General features: G+C 49.9%; 4 protein-coding genes across 4 annotated transcripts; 3 read left to right on the top strand and 1 right to left on the bottom strand.

The window, feature by feature from the left end:
• The first annotated feature begins 90 nt into the window (after window positions 1-90).
• On the top strand, window positions 91-4,168 carry F4807DRAFT_405123 (uncharacterized protein). The gene is made up of 4 exons (XM_047996184.1): window positions 91-849; window positions 912-1,093; window positions 1,166-2,597; window positions 2,668-4,168. The coding sequence occupies exons 1-4, from the start codon at window positions 804-806 to the stop codon at window positions 3,561-3,563; spliced, it is 2,556 nt and encodes an 851-aa protein (XP_047859448.1). The 5' UTR covers window positions 91-803; the 3' UTR covers window positions 3,564-4,168.
• A 164-nt stretch (window positions 4,169-4,332) lies between these two features.
• Window positions 4,333-8,304, bottom strand: F4807DRAFT_405121 (Adaptor protein complex AP-3 delta subunit). The gene is made up of 6 exons (XM_047996183.1): window positions 7,985-8,304; window positions 7,809-7,927; window positions 7,549-7,745; window positions 7,064-7,447; window positions 6,782-7,010; window positions 4,333-6,727 (listed from the first exon to the last, which is right to left on the bottom strand). Coding segments are annotated over exons 1-6 (3,204 nt in total). The 5' UTR covers window positions 7,987-8,304; the 3' UTR covers window positions 4,333-4,454.
• A 156-nt stretch (window positions 8,305-8,460) lies between these two features.
• Window positions 8,461-10,411, top strand: F4807DRAFT_13862 (tetratricopeptide). Its single transcript, XM_047993093.1, has 4 exons — window positions 8,461-8,997; window positions 9,051-9,257; window positions 9,312-9,455; window positions 9,511-10,411. Exons 1-4 carry the CDS (start codon window positions 8,620-8,622, stop codon window positions 9,748-9,750), a joined length of 969 nt encoding a protein of 322 aa, XP_047859446.1. The 5' UTR covers window positions 8,461-8,619; the 3' UTR covers window positions 9,751-10,411.
• A 2,825-nt stretch (window positions 10,412-13,236) lies between these two features.
• F4807DRAFT_466305 (uncharacterized protein) lies at window positions 13,237-16,198 on the top strand (the record flags this gene model as incomplete). The annotated part of the gene is made up of 3 exons (XM_048002369.1): window positions 13,237-13,241; window positions 13,303-14,971; window positions 15,028-16,198. The coding sequence occupies 3 exons, from the start codon at window positions 13,237-13,239 to the stop codon at window positions 15,574-15,576; spliced, it is 2,223 nt and encodes a 740-aa protein (XP_047859445.1). The 3' UTR covers window positions 15,577-16,198.
• Between the last annotated feature and the right edge of the window lie 5 nt (window positions 16,199-16,203).

Here is a 16,203-nt window from a genome sequence, read left to right as displayed (position 1 = left end):
CATGCACGCACATGCCGCAGTATAGTTTCAGTTGGAGGTACTTGCTTAAGTCGTACCGGGCGCTTGAGGTAGGTACGATTACCGGGTAAAATATGCCTAGAAATCTACCAACAAAGGGAAACTCCATTGCCCTAAAACCCCCCTGGAGTCTGCAGGTCCGACCTTGAACTGCTTCGACCAATGACCTCTTAAGCTTCAGCTATTTTTTTACTGTCCAAGCTTTCTTCCAGGTGCTTTATTGGCGGCGAGGAATTTCGTAAAAAAAGAAGAGCGAGAACAGAAACATATGGAGACAACCGCAAGCCGTGTTTTATCATTCATTCTTTCTGTACATTTTCGCATACGCATCTAGTCGTCTGTCTTTGTAGCATACATACATCCATACGTCCATACATCCATACATACCTATACATACACGCATCCACAGTCACATCTCTAATCTATCAGATTCTCATACTCGTTCTTCTTGTTCTTGTTCTATTTCTTCTTCTACTCCCCCCAGTTGTTCTAAAATAAGTGATACGACCAGCACGACCTCCCATTTTGTGATACTAGTGATACCCACCTCCGCCTCCGACTTGTAACTTTCTTCTAACCGCCCGGCCGCCCTTGATTCTTTGCTGGCCTCTGGCTCCTATTCTGCCATTGGTCCTTCATCGCTTTACGAGCCAACTCCCACTTTTGCGCCTTATTATACATTTACCCGCGAGTCAAGACATAGTTGCCTCCCGTTTTGAATCAGCATTAAGGACGCCTACGCGGCTAATATCAATCGCTGTTTTGAGAAGACTTGCGTCATCACCATGCCGGGGTTCACAGATTCTTTCTGGTCCACGGACTACGCCGCAGGTGAGCGCGATACAAACTAACATCTATATCTATTATCGTACCTGAAACTAACGATGCCTAAGGCCTGGGTGTCCTGTTCACCAAGCTCCAGCAGGGAGTCCAGGAGGATCGACAAATTCTTACGATCGCCCGAATGCGAGCCGAAGCTGAGGAAGTCTATGGCCAGCGACTTGGAGATATTGCGCCCGCAGCTGATAAGATTACCGGTGGCTTTTCGCGTGACGACGGCGCAAGTGTGCGAAAAGTACGAACTACCTCGTTCTTGGTACCCTTTTTGTAGGAACAAGCCCACTAACCTTAATTCTTATTTGTCTAGGCATACGATGGTGTCCGAACCGAGATGGAAGATGCGTCGAGGAACCATAAGAAGATTGCACAGAGTATCAGAGACTTGGTCGTAAATCCGTTTGCGCGATGGTGCGACGCCCACGAATCTCGCATTCAAGACTCCCAAGATGAGTTGCAGACCCGTATCAAAGCCCACGATCGCCAAGCCGAAGTGGTCAAAAAGCTGAGAAGCAACTACTTCAACAAGTGTCGCCTAGCTGAGGATTTGGAAGAGGAAAACAAGCTGGCTTTTCAAGATCCGGAGACGAGTCCTAAGCAAAGCCAGAACATACCCGAGATCAAGGTTTCGACGAATAAGGAAGAGGAAGATGATGAGGTATACGAGATCGGCGATGAGACGTACCAGACTGAGCAGGTTAAGAAGATACTGGCTCACATGCTTAGCACGATAAAAATGGGAGAGACGAAAGTGCCTATCCTTGGTACATATTTGAACACATCGTCAGGTTCTGACATAGTCGAGTACATGCAACGGCATATGGGTTCGACCAGCGTCAGCTACGCCGAACGAATCGGTCAGGATTTGGTGTCGAACGGCTTCCTTCGCCTTGTTGGCAACGTTGGAAATAACTTTGCGAACAGCTCGAAACTCTTCTACCAGTGGCGACCGAAGGCGTTCCAACTTTCAGGGGTGCCGGAGAAGAAGGCCACAATTTCTAGGACGTTCTCCATGCCGTCAGAGAATGGAAATGACTCTCCCGTGGGCACCGTTAGCGAATATCTATCTGGTTGGAATGTCCTCGGCAGCCAGTACCCCAACGAGACTCCCCCAGAGCGTCTCCGGCGCGAGGCGAGGGAGGCCGACGATAAATACAAGGCTGCTGTACGAAAACTCGACGAGATGCGCTGCGAACTGGAAGAATCCATCTTTGTGCATCTACGATTCCTAGAGCGTTGCGAGTTGGATAGACTGAAGGCTATCAAAACCGTTATTCTCGATTTTTCCGGTACTATTGGAAATGTCATTCCAAGCTTACAGTCTGCGGTGGATCGCATGGTTCTTTACCAGGAGACAGTGCAGCCTTCGGGAGATTTGCGATACCTGTTGGAGAATTATAGAACAGGTCGCTTTGCCCCCAAGGTTATCACGTACGAGAACTATTACAACAAGGTTGATGAGCAGACCTTTGGTGTAGATCTCGAGGCCAGAGCACGAGCGGACAAGAAGCGCGTCCCCATCATCATCACTACGATTTTGACGTATCTGGATAACCACTACCCGGATCTAGAAGGCGATGAGGCAAGAAGGGGAGTATGGCTTACAGACGTTCAACTTCCCCAAGTCCACAAGTTACGAGCAAAGATCAATAATGGCAAACCCTTCTCTCCTGACGCGCTCTCCGAATTCGACGTCTCTACTGTTGCGCATCTGCTGAAACTATATCTCTTGGAACTCCCTGGTATGATTTTACCCCTTTATCCTATCCAGGTAATTGGACTATTTTTTACAAAGACTAATCGGGATTCTAGATTCGCTTGTATCCTCTCATGTATATGAGATCATCAGGACCATCTACCAAACTCCGACAGCAGACACCACCGACGAAGCACGTATTGCTGTTCTACAGCAGACACTCTCACAACTACGCCTTACAAACATTGCAACACTTGACGCCTGTATGAACCACTTTACGAGACTAATCGACTTGACGTCAGCGGATGAGCAATACGTAACCGAACTTGCGACAACAATGGCTCCTTGTATCCTACGACCTCGTGTCGAAACTTCGTTGACCATGGAGGAGAAGCACGCTTACCGCTTGGTCCGCGATTTATTCGCACACAAAGATGCCATTTTCAGCGAACTAAAGCGCATGTCGAGTCTTACTCATTCAGGATCACTCAACAATAACAACAACAACCGACCACGAGCCATCAGCACGGACGAGAGCAACAGGAGAGCCCACATGGAGGAAAGGCAGCGTGCTCTCCTAGAGAAGGCAGGGGCGCGTGGTCGCGCCACCAGCCCGGCTCCCGGATCCCGCCACCGACGTGACAGGAGCACTGGCGGACCCGAGACCAGGTTTCCCATCGCCAGCCCTACGACGGCGAGCGAGCGTCACCGTAGTAGTCTCGGCAGTCTGAACACGGTAAAGCGGTCCAGCCTCGAGGTCCCCGATGGGAGCCCATCGTCAGAGACCAACGGCACAAGCGAGGACTCGCCAAAACAACATGTCAATGGCGACTCATTGATTTCAAAACGGGACAGTCTCGGCCGTAGCGGTGCGCGCTTCGTAGGCGGACGACGAGTCACGGCATCCAGAGCTGAGTCCTCGGCACTGGGAAGCGCACCTAGTACGCCCGTCAGCAAAGTTGCGGAACCGGACCGCGGCGTCACGCTCGTGGACGCGCCCATGGACGACTAGTAACGCGTGGGTCGGCTTACGAGATTATACGCCACGGATGGGTAATTACCTGGATAAGGATGGGGCACACGCCCAGAAGGAACACTTGCTTCGTTATACAACAGGCCTAGATGGATGTTTGTAAACGCGCGAGCTGTAATGCTTAATGTAAACATGTCCGCCTGTACGAAACCATTGTACTATGCTACGCTACGGCCTTTACGACACGGAAGAGAAGTAGATATCCCGAGCTAGAGATGGGTTTGCCTAGTACCCACTCCCTTTAAATAGGCCATCGTCATCTCTTTCTCACTTGCTCTCTTCCGAACCCCCCTTTTCTATGTCAGGTCCACTAGTTTCTTCTTTCAAGTTTTCTGGAATCGGTGCGGCAATTGTGGTTTGGTTCCCTACGACGATAGCACGCGCGTTTGTCGCGTTGTTTCTAAAATGGTGTGCGGCGGATTGGTGGTTTAAACAAGTGGTGGGCGCGGGGCCCAAGCAAGGCAAAAAAACAAAGCATAGCACAGGCTTGAATTGCTTTCTATTTATTTTTCTCTTTTTTCCTCCCTGCGCATACGCTTGTACGTTGACATGACATATTCGAATCTTGATCACATTAATCTTCACCATTCGCCTGCCTTAAAAACATGCTGTGTTTCGTTCGTATTGTGTCTGTATTGTTGCGTAATAACTAGTAGGGTCTTGCGTCTCAGGGGTCAGGGACTCCCTACGTAGATAGACAAAATGCTGTGTACACATGGGCATCGCAGTAGGTATATATAATATGATGTTTCAAACCGTAATGATGCATCGTAATGGTATTCCATCTATGTACCTATGAAGCAAAAATGCTCATGCCTATGCCCATACCCTACACACATGCTCGCGCTCATTCACACACACACCTCCACTTCAACCCGCCTCCGCATCATGGAACTCGACCGGTGGTTTCGCCTTCTTTTTCTTGGTCTTGGGCTTAACCACCGCCGCCACTTCTTCCCCCGCCGCGCCAGACCCTTCGTCTATCGTCGCCACCTTCTTCTTTTTCTTCTTCTTGACTTTCATCTCCGTCCCCGCTCCCGCGTCCCCATCATCTCCCGCCACGCCTTCTCCGTTCCCCTCAGTCGTATTTGCGTTTACGGTAGTAGTAGTAGTAGTAGCAGCAGTAGTAGCCTTCGGTTTCTTAGCCTTACCAGTCTTAGCGCCGGATTTCTTCTTCTTGACGACGACGGTGCCGGCGGCGTCGACGCCCTGCGCGACCTGTATCCGCTCGTTCGCGCGCTGCATCTCGAGCCGCAGGCGCTCGACCTCTTTCACGGCCTGCGCCATCTCCGCCTCCTCCCTCTGGCGGGCCTCGGGGTCGAAGGCCCTGGCGCTCGATATGTTGTCGTCGTCGTCGCCCTCGAGGTTGAGCGCGCCGATGCTGGTCGAGTCTACGCCTAGGAGCGACTGCTTGAGCTTCTTGCCGTGGGCCTTGGACGCTGCCGCCGCGGCGCCAGCGCCCGAGCTGTTCTCGGAGTCGTAGTTGCGGTTCGGCGTGCTCAGGCCGCTGCCCGCTAAGTTCTCGTCCGCCGCGACGACGATCTTCTGGCGCGGCGCGCGCCGGGCCGGCCTGGCCGGCTGGTGCGGTTGCGAGTGGTCGACGCCAGCGCTGAGTTTGTCGAGGTCGAGCTCCATGATAGGGATCGAGTCGACGTCCAGGTCTGGGCCGTTTGAGTTCTGGAGGATGTTATGTATAGGGGTTGAGGATCTCTGGATGGAATTGCTTTCCTGGATGTAGAACGGGTCGTCGCGGTTCCTCTCCAACCGCTCGGCTTTCCTTTTCGCTAATATGTCCGCGTCTAGGTACGTCTCCTCGGTAGGTTGTTGGTAGGAACCAGATGCCTCGTCACGACTGTCTGCCAGCTTGTTGATGGCCGGTTCGGAGACAATACTAGTCGGTGGAGGTCGCTGATAGTAGTAACTCTCAAATTCATCCGTTTCGTCGACCGGGATAGATATCGACTCGGCGGATGCGAGGAGGAAGTTCAGGTTTGGATTAATAGGTTCGTCGAGGTCTAGCCCTTCTGGGAGAGGAACATTCTTCTGCGCGGCTTGGGCGACTGAATTTAATTCCCAGCCAGAGAAAAGGGATGGTATTGCCTGTGTAAGGAGTAAGGGAGGATCTTGATAGACGGTTTCCGTCGAAGCCTCCTGGCTTGAGGCCGCTTCAGCTGTAAGTTTCAGCAGCTCTATGAATTCTACTGCTCGTTCTTGAACTTCGAGGTTCGGGTGGAGTGCTAAAGATTCGAAAGTATGGATGATGCGAGCCATGAGAAGTGAAATTTTCGATTTACGCTCGGGGGTCCAAGGAGTTAGTTGGTCTCCCGTAACCAGAGAAAAGACTTTCATACTCGCTTGAAGACAGGCTGCAAGAGACTCCGGAGATGGGGTCTTCGGGATGAGTTGTAACAGAGTTCCAAGAATATCATCTGGGGAAGATAAATCCGAAGAAAATTCCCCGATGATCCAAGCAACCGGTTTTAATGCTCCCGAAACAATAGGTTGTCCAATCGGTGTCTCGCCATTCAGCTGAGATAAGATCGCCTCCGCGGCTCTAACACAGATAGGACGAAGAGCCTGAACTTTGACGGTAATATTCCGCAACTCCCCACCTATTCTCTCGGATATATCCCCGTCATTTGATTTTGCTGGGACTGAAAGGGAATCCACATCACCGACAGGCCTTGGGAGCGGAGCGTTTCGAACGAGTTGTGTCAGTATATCAATATACCACTCGAAATCTGTTAAGTATCCATAGTTATTCTGAGAACACATGTTTAGTATCCTTCCGATAACGTCAATCCTGTAATCATCTGGAAGTGGCGGAGCTCGATTCGCTGATTTCGATACGGGGTCACTTGTTTTCTCGAAATCTTCGTCGTCCGAGTCTTCTGGGCTCATCCGTGAAGAGCTCGCTGCCCTGCGGTCTGCTGAAGACGAGAGCTTGAGTTGTCTCATGAGACGACTCACAATGGAGACTAGATTGTCGCCACTGACCATGCCCTGTACGAGATCTAGTGCTTTTATACGAATAGAGATGTCGGTGCTATCTATGCACTCTAAGATAACGTCTTCCTGTTGGGCAACTAGCCACGGATGAGTGATGACGATCTGATTGAAAGCGAGCAGCGCCACGTATTTCACTATAGCATATTGAGTCAGCAAATCTTACTCGTGAAAATCATGGTTATCCTTACAATTTGGATCGCCATCTATCATTACCATGCCTCGCAGCTTGTTAACACAGAGAGATGCGATCTCTTCTCTTCCATCTGCATCTTCGCCGCTTCCAAGGATACCACCTTGGATAATGCCGCTAATACACTCATATAATAAGGACATGGCCGGGGTCGTACGGATGATCTCCGTCAAAGGGGGTAACAGTTTTCGAACAAGCCTTGGCTCAAGCGGCGTCAAGGTAGCGAACTAGATCACGGTCAACCTCAAAGACAATACGGTAAACAATCTATGTTACCCACCAACTTGATCAATTTTATTGCCATCCAGTTGTTTCCACTATCGACCAGCAGCTCGAACAAGCGAGGCGCTAAAGGGAGAAAGTCGTGAGGCCGCCGCCATCCCAGTTCGCAGATGACATTCACGATAGCAGCCGTCACACTGGGGTCTTCAGCCCTATCCATGAGTCTATCCTTGATCCTCGGCCAGGCGGCACGCAGAGTTTCGGGATATACTAAGGCGAGCCTATAAAGTGTGACAATAGTCTTTTTTCGAAGGGCAGGATGGGTATGGTTGAGTCGTGGTAGGAGATCGGGTAGAACAGAGAGCGCGAGGGACGGGGTGATAACGTGCGGAAGGGTCACGATCGGAAGAGCGATGGTGGTCGTCGATGCTGCAGTCAAATCCTGGAGACGAGTTCAGTACCTCCCTTCTATTGAGTATCTGGATATCTATCGCAAAATCGCAAGCTCGCAAGATCGCAAGATCGCAAAACGGAGCCCCATACCTTCTTGAGGAGATTGGTTGCTAACATGAGAACCTCCGTATCAGGACGAAAGCTCTGAATAGCGCCTAGATATCCCACTCGCTTTTGATGGTATTTGGGAGAAGCCATAACCTCGAGTACATTGAAGGAAGCCCATGACATATCGTGCCCGAACATTTCGAGGTATATTAATTTTAGCAAAGCGGTCGCCTTGAGATCTATCACAGAGAGGTCTAAGGTTAGCTATAGTATTACTAAATCCACGAGAGGTTATAGCTAACCCAGGTCCTGGCTTCGGATTTCTGCACGACATTCTTTCAAGCAGTTTTGCATGTACTCTTTCTCGTTGCCTTTATGGTTCCTTAGACCTCGAATGAGGTCGTATAGCGACTTCTCGAACCTGTAATGAAGGATAAGATTATTAACGGCTGCGATCTATTATGGCTGGGTCACATACATGGTTGCCCAAATTGCACCCTTGCTGGTGCTGGCCGAGTGTCAGGGCAGTTTAGTAGAACAATCAGCTGTAGGTATTAGAATGCAGGTTCAAGATGTGCCTCAAGTAATTGATCATCTTGACAGCGTGATAGTAGCTGAACAAGATGTAGGCGTAGTAGGCGCAGTGGATGTGTCGTTCATCTAGGAGGTCGAGTCGTCGTTTGGTTTAATGCTGATTGGCATATTTTGTATGTGCAAGATGCAAGATGCAACATGAATGAGCTTCAAGGTTCAGATGTCAAGTCACGTCAGCGAACTTCGGCGCTGTTGATAGGCTCATACCTAGGTGCCCTAAAGCTATCCCCCACCAAAGTCTAACTTTAAGAGCTCCGACATAGACGGCAGAAGAAAGCCTCCGGCTCCGTGCTCCACATTGAAACTTACGTAAGAGCTTCCTACTATCACATTCATATGTCCACTTCCTCTCTGACCGCGCCTTAACCATTTACATCGCCTCATCCAGTTCAACCAACTCAACAAACTCATGCTAGACACTCAACGGACAACATTCTCTTTTTCATATAAAGCATCGAAACTTACATTTCACTGAAAACAAGAAGAAATTGGGGTTAGAATTGGGTCATTACTTCAAACATGTCCTCCTCATTACTTCATCCACCTAGTCACTTACCTCCAGCTACAGCCTTGCAACATTCACAGCAAGCTCCGACTATACTTGGAAATACTACCGGTGCCATTTCAAGCTCGCTTTTTCAGTCTCTCCTCTCAGCTCCGGAAACTCCTGAGTTGTGGACTACGTACGAGAATCTCCTATTATCATGTCTCCGGACTGGAGACGACGAATCAGCACATCAATGTCTAGGGAGACTCGTAAACAGATTTGGTGACGACAATGAACGCATTATGGCATTGAAAGGTATACTTAAGGAGGCGGACGCCGATGATTCCGCTTCATTAGATGCCGTTTTGAAGGAATATGACCAGATTTTACAAGACAATCCCACCAATATCGTGAGCGTCACTATTCATAATCTTATACATTGATACTAATACTGTCATTTTAGCCCATACTGAAGCGTCGCGTAGCACTTCTACGGTCTACTGGACGGATTTCAAAGGCTGTCGGCGCTTTGATATCACTTCTTGATATCTCACCTACGGATGCGGAGGCATGGGCCGAGCTTTCCGACCTTTACTTTTCTCAGGGGCTATACTCACAAGCCATATTTGCGCTTGAAGAGGTTCTTGTCCTCCAGCCAAATGCTTGGAATGTTAGTCTTCCTCTCTGCATACCCCAAGTTTCCCTTCATTAACTTGAGTCATAGATGTATGCCCGTTTAGGCGAGATATTGTATATTGCGTCGAAGTCGTCGGGCAACACAGGTCAATTAGTCGAGGCCCTCAAGCGCTTCAGCCGAAGTATCGAGCTGTGCGATGGTTATTTACGAGGTTATTACGGCCTTAAGCTAGTGGGTTTCCCCGGATATAAAAGCACATGAAAAATGACTGACTTGAATATCAAAGACTACGAAGCAGCTTCTAAGCAACCCCCAGGAAGCATTGCCAAATCGGACAGATTCCGATGAGTTCGCCGTACCTGATCGGACCACGCTTAACAGACTTGATGAGATGGCTACTGAGAAGCTAGCGGAGATCGTGCGGCGCAATTCGGCAGGAGAAAGGAGCTGGCAAGGATACGACGAAGCAGAGATCAAAGCGACCCGAGAGCTGCTTGAGGATGGTTCAAACGTGACCATTAGGTGAAGAGCTGTCGTTTATGATGGAACTGCTGCACGGCAGAAACTCAAGTGATCCGCGACGATGCCCACTTTAGCCTCACTCACATGGTCGAGTTCCTTGCAAGGTGTTGCAGGTCATTGCAAGTCATTGCAAGTCATCGTGCGACTAATGAAAGGGAGTTGCATCTGGCATATGCAAAAGGGCAAAACCACCAATTGGTGCCTTGGGTGGATTTCGTATCTAGAGGCGGTGGGACTTTAGGCATGCCGACGTGTCCAGTCTAAGCATGCAGTATGCTGGTTTAACCAACTACTCTACTGGATGGCTGTTCCTACAGTATGAATAGCACGTGGCACCAGTCGCGCGGATTTGGTTGTCATGAATCGACAAGGCGGCAATTGCAATTGAATGAGCAGGAACCCAGCATGTGGCTAGCATTATCTGAGCCGTAATATTTGGCGTGTATCTAGATCTGGGCGCACTACAACCGCTTAAATACCGTATTATAGCATGTATTTGGGCAGCAAAGAGTCACATCGTCAGGCATCGTCTAGCCGAAAGGAATCGAGGTCCCACAGCCAGAAACATCTAGGATGGGCTTAGTTGCAGACAAGTTTCTAGATCCATCTGCCATTTCCGCATTGGTCATAGTAGGGTTACTGTTCCTGATGCTTCTCGTCTGGGATTGGCTCTCTCCAGTTACAATGATGAAGATGTCTTGAACTCGCTGGCAATCTGCATAACCACCTTAGCGTAAGTCATCGCAGCAAACAATGCATTTGTCTCCATACCACCTTGAGGTAGGTATCTACTAGTCTCCTACGAGACCACGTATTTTTCTGATTTCAGAGGCCATGATGAATATGCCTAAAGATCGGAGGGTGAGAAAGTAAGAGGCCTTATTAGTAGTCGTGAACGGCCACAATATTTCAGCTATCGGCTGGAGAGCTTGAATTCATCGCAAAACAGGAAACAATATACTGATCACAACGTCGGCCCCGTCTTACAAGAGAACTGCCAGTCTTGGAAGATTCCTAGGCCATAAACCGCCCCCAGTGACCAATATTTGGTGATTCACCTCCAGTGACAGGAAAAGCTTACGTCGGACATGCGTTACTGGAATAAAGCCGCGGAAAGGATGACGGCCGGTCTACTGAACGCCAGAAACGCCAGGTTCTCGTCCCAATGTCTGCCACGGCCAAGCTCCGAAGGCCCCAGTATAAAGATGGTCCCTTATTATGGGTGAGATCGGATGATCGAAAAAGAAGAAAAAGAAGATAAAACCACAATCAGGAACAAGAAGGTTAAAAGACAGCTGGAGATTCGAGAGCCATAGGCGAACGATATGGCAGAGGAAGGATGTCACAGGACAGAGGCAACCAGTGAAGATAATGCTGTCGTGTTCGGTGTGAGTTCTGGATCGAGATCATTGGAGGTCTGCAAGTCTGCAGTTGTCTGCCCTAGCAACGCGCGCAGCGAGCGGTGTGGACCAAGTTCTCTTCCCTCCTACTCCGTACCATCAGCCCGCTTTAAGCCCAGCCCAGCCCAGCCCCTCATCGTCCACTTATTTGCCCTTCCTTCCTGGATTCCTTGTACACAGTACGGGCTTCATAACAATAATAAGCATCCGGACCTACTCGAATTCCACCAGATCCAAATCGGTTCCGGGATATTGACAAGTTGAAGATACCACCACTGTTGTTCCTGTTTTATTATTGTTTTTATATTTATTTTCCAACACATATCTATATCTACCTAGGTATATTTCTCTTTGCTACTGCCCTCCTCGATACTATATACTATAGATAACGCTATAGTCTCTTGCAAGGGGTGAATAGGAAAATAGGAAAGGAAGTGGATCACTCTTAACTTCAGCAGAGAATACACTATATGCGCCAACACGGCTTATTCTGGTGTACCGGTCAATGTACGTTGATATCCTTTTTGTATCGTTCAATTCGGGATTTCAAGTTGCATCTATTTCTTAGTAGTCATGTTATCATATCAACACAATCATCCCAAAGGTCAAGCTAGTGCTGCTACTGCTGCTGCTACTACCACTGCTACTCCTCAGCTCCCCGTTCGGAGGTGGGATCTACACGACGTCTTATGATGAAGGTTCTGGAGTAATGATGCCTACATGTGCTCCGTAGTACGGGTACGTGTATGTGTCTACCGTGTCTACCATGTCCACCATGTCCGTCTAATATTATATGTGTGTTCTGCGTGTGTAGGTGTAGTGTGCAGAGTGTGCAGAGTGTGCTATGTATGTATTAGTTCAGCAGCTTAGCCCCCATTTGGCCCTTGGAAAACCCCCTCTCTCTCCTGGGCTGTGTCACCCGTACATAGTACCCTGTTCCCCCTCGCTGACGACGGGATCGTAGGCTCTATTAGGTATTAGTGGCACTATTATAAGATCCCGACCGCCTTCCCTGTTTCCTGATCCCTCGGTCTCTTCTGACACACAATAATAAAAAGATTGTGGTCGGACGTGCTTGGTCGGGCTTGCGCTGTGGGATTTGACAGTGCACGCCGTGGACTCCCGTTTTAGCCCTTCGAGGCGAGAACGACATTCTCTCGCATAAATATTTACGGTGACATACGACAACGACAACGACGACAACGACGACAACAACAGCAACAGCAACCACGACAGCGACGGCGACGGAACCCACGCGGTTTCTTGTTTCGGAGTACTAAGAAGGGTAAGTGCTGTCTCGTACCTTCCATTGGTTACATTGTATGTGTTTTGGAAAAAAAGGACACCGGTTTATCGCATACCTTCTACGTACATACCTAACCCGAGTTTCGACTCACCCCGCCCAGCACCCACTTTCTACACTTTCTACCAGTTGAAATTCCACACAGATCACACACATTGGACACACATTGGAAGCTTTCCTTACCGGGCAGAAACCCAATTCGATCCCTTTGCGCCCAACTGATTCACTTCTCATTGGAAGACCCGGGCAAGGTCCCCCCCCAGACGAATTATCTACCGCCCAATTGTTCACGGCGGATATTTCTACTTCTACAAAATCACTTCTAAATTTCTCAATCCTAACCCAAATATATCTTTCTGAATTGCTCCGCACAATCATACACAATCGCACAATCGCACAATCGCACACTCTCGCGAACACAAAAATCCACTTGCATCTTTCAACAACACCAATAACATCTTGCGACCACTACTGGCTGCTATACTCACACCCTTCGCTACCTACTCCCTGCTGCTGCTGCTGCGTAAAGAGCTACGTTGGTTTACTGACAGCATCGATCCTCAGAGACACGCTGGTTCCTTCGTACCACTTCCGTTACTCGAGGTCCGGTGCCTATGCGCTCGCGACACCGATAACGACATCGTTTAGTTCGGGAAGCTGAACTACAAATCAATCTATTAACGTAACGTGAGGTTGGTAACCCGACTAGCCGCCGACCTCCCTTTGCTCCGACTTTCCGAGGCAGGTCGTGGAGAGCAGAGGGTACCTTAGCAACAAATCATCACCAATGTCGTGAGTGGCGATCGTCTCCTACTCTGTCTACCTGTTCGCCAATTGACCTCACTTTAAGTAGTCGAAGGCAGACGCATACTCCGTATCCCAGTATACGCCACCACAGCCATACCGGCCCTATCTCGATCGACAATAGCTACACAGACGACGAGGACGAAAGGCCCAGTGGAGGGTCGCACGATCAGGAAGACGACTGGTCGGACGAATACAGCACTGAGGAGGACGACGAAGACGATTACGAGGAGGACGACATAGATCCAGAGGACTCAGCTTCAACTAATCCCGCCGCAAGACGTCACCACCCGGACGTTCGCGCCCCTGCACGTTCTGCATCACAGCAGCACAGGAGCGTCGCACACAGGCCGCCTTCTAATTACGACCCTCGGCATCCGCCGAACACATCTACCCTGGATTCTTCAGAGTACAACTACTACCCCCGGGGGGGCGCGTATCCGGGTGACCCGTACTACGGTGGTGCCCCGGGTGGTCGCGGTGGTTACCAGCAGAGCCACGTAGGCGGTTATGGTCACCCGTACGCCGGAAATGGGCAGGTTGTGCCGTATGGCCCTAACTATCAAAACCCATTCGCCCCCTCGCCCTTGAGTGGAAATGGTGGGAATTATTTCAATGGTGACCATAGGTGGCCGCCTCCAGGTAACGAAATGATGCCCTTCGCCGGCGGCGCTGCCCAAAACTACTATGGTGGCCCACCATATCCTCTGCCGCATGGGATGGCACAGTATCAATGGACCCCTCCCCCACCTCCACCGACTGATATTGGTCAACCTCGAACCCCAGCTCCGGAGCAGCCTCCTCCTCCTCCAAAGGAAGACCCCGAAAAGGAAGCCATGAAGAAGAAATTGGCGGAGATTGAAGCCGAGCAAAAGAGGAAAGAGGCGGAGGCTAAGCAGAAAGAGCTCGAGGCCCAAATTAGGAAAGAGGCAGAGATGGCATTCCAGCTCAGAATGGATCAGATAAAGAGGGAAGAGGAGGCCCGGGCCGAGGAGAGGAAGATTGCCTTAGAGAAGGCGAAAAAGGAGATCGAGGAGGCTAAAAAGGCCGCGGAGATCGCAGCACGAGAAGCCATAGAGCAAGAAAGGAAGGCCGAGGCAGAGAGGAAGAAGAGAGAGCAGGAGGCAGTTGAACTAGCTGAACGGAAAGCACGCGACAAATTGGAGGCCGAAAGAAAAGCCGAAGCAGAGAGGCAGAAGAAGGAGGCAGAGGCTTTGGCTCGCGCAGAAGCCGCCGCCCAGGCTAGAGTAGAGGCCGCCATCAGGCAAGCAGAGGAGAAGAAGGAAAAGGCAGCGAAAGAAGCAGCAGAAGCAGCGGCACAGCGAGAGAAGTTTGAGAAGGAAGCTAAAGAGAAAGCTGAATTCGAAGCTCGCAAAAAGGTCGAGGCAGAAGAGGCGGCCAAAGTCGAGGCTGCGAAGAAGGTCGCAGAAGAGGTCGCAAGACAAAAGCGATTAGAGGAAGAAGCAAAAATCAAGGCCGAGCTCGATGCCCGTAAAAAGCTTGAAGACGAGAAGAAGAAAGAGGAAGAAGCCAAAGCCGCCGAGGAGGCCAAGAAAAAGGAGGAGGATGCGCTCAAGAAGAGGCTTGTAGAAGAAGCCAAGGTAAAGGCCGAGCAGGAACAAAAGAAGAGTCTTGGTAAAGACAAGGCGCCCATACGATTCAAAGACGCAGTCGGGAGGAAGTTCAGCTTCCCTTATCATCTATGTCAAACCTGGCAGGTAAGTAGCAGATGCGCATCTCTACCCAAAGCCACATGCTAATTCATCTCATTTAGGGTATGGAAGAACTCATCAAGCAAGCGTTTATCCACGTCGATGTCATCGGTCCCCATGTACAAGCTGGGCACTATGATCTCATTGGACCAAACGGTGAGATCATTCTTCCCCAGGTGTGGGAGAAGGTGATTGAACCAGATTGGGCTGTCACAATGCATATGTGGCCAATGGACCAACGACCTGCTGTTCCAGGGATGGCACGCCCTCAAGGAGGACCGCCAGGTGCAATGCCGGGTCGGTTCCCACCACGGGGCGTTCAGCTTCCAGGCCATCGTCCAGCCGGCGGGCCCCCTCCTCCTCCGGCGGGTCACACCGCTGGTATGATGGGTGGCATGGGAATGGGTGGCGGCATGCCTAGACCGGGACATCCACAAGCACAACCTCATATGACGCCGGGTGTGCAAGTCGTGCAGGTCAACAAGCCTCCTGGACCTAAGAAGGCGAAGCCAAAATCGACCGGGGTGCTCGGTTGGATAGGCGGGGGCGCTGGAAAATCCACCAAGACTAAGAGGTCAGTAGTAACGTCTCTCGTATTCTGCGTCACTTAAACTAACAGATCGATTTGTGATAGTAGGCCCAGACATTAAAAAATTCTATTCCTTGCGATGAATTTCAAGGCACTGAGACGAATACTTTTCTTCATCTCTACCCAATGCCTATCTTGTTGGAACACCAGTCCTCACCTCAGTCCAATCTCTCCTATTTCGTTTTCGAGGAGTTTTGCGTGCTGGCCTTCGATAACTGATTCTGCATTATACCCCGGCTCGAGATGAGATTCTCTTTCAAAGCGGCATTTTCGCGGGCTTTTTCCTTCGAGCACTTGTTGTGGGCAAAGCAATAATTTAGGATCAAATTCCACCACTTCGATGCGGTAGACCTGTATAATTTCGATTACTGCCGGATTTTGCATTTACAACTATACTATTTTTCACGTCGGATGATGATGTCTTTTTACGCCGAGAATGATGGGATGTACGAGAAGGGAAGACAAGTATATGGATGTTTCAAGATGGCGAGCATTTACTTGAGATTTAGCTAACCATATTCTCGGACGGCGTCGTGAATGAGAAAGATTGGGCGAGACAAAGATACATCGGACTGATCTATTACATATCTAAATTAGGAGTTATCGTAGGCTAGGTATTGAATTGAATTGAATTGAGAATTAAACTCGA

The sequence above is a fragment of the Annulohypoxylon truncatum genome, assembly GCF_022578515.1.
Source record: "Annulohypoxylon truncatum strain CBS 140777 unplaced genomic scaffold F4807scaffold_1, whole genome shotgun sequence".
NCBI classification, from domain to species: domain Eukaryota; kingdom Fungi; phylum Ascomycota; class Sordariomycetes; order Xylariales; family Hypoxylaceae; genus Annulohypoxylon; species Annulohypoxylon truncatum.
Note: the sequence above shows the minus strand (reverse complement) of the source record. Positions and strands in the feature narration are given on the sequence as shown.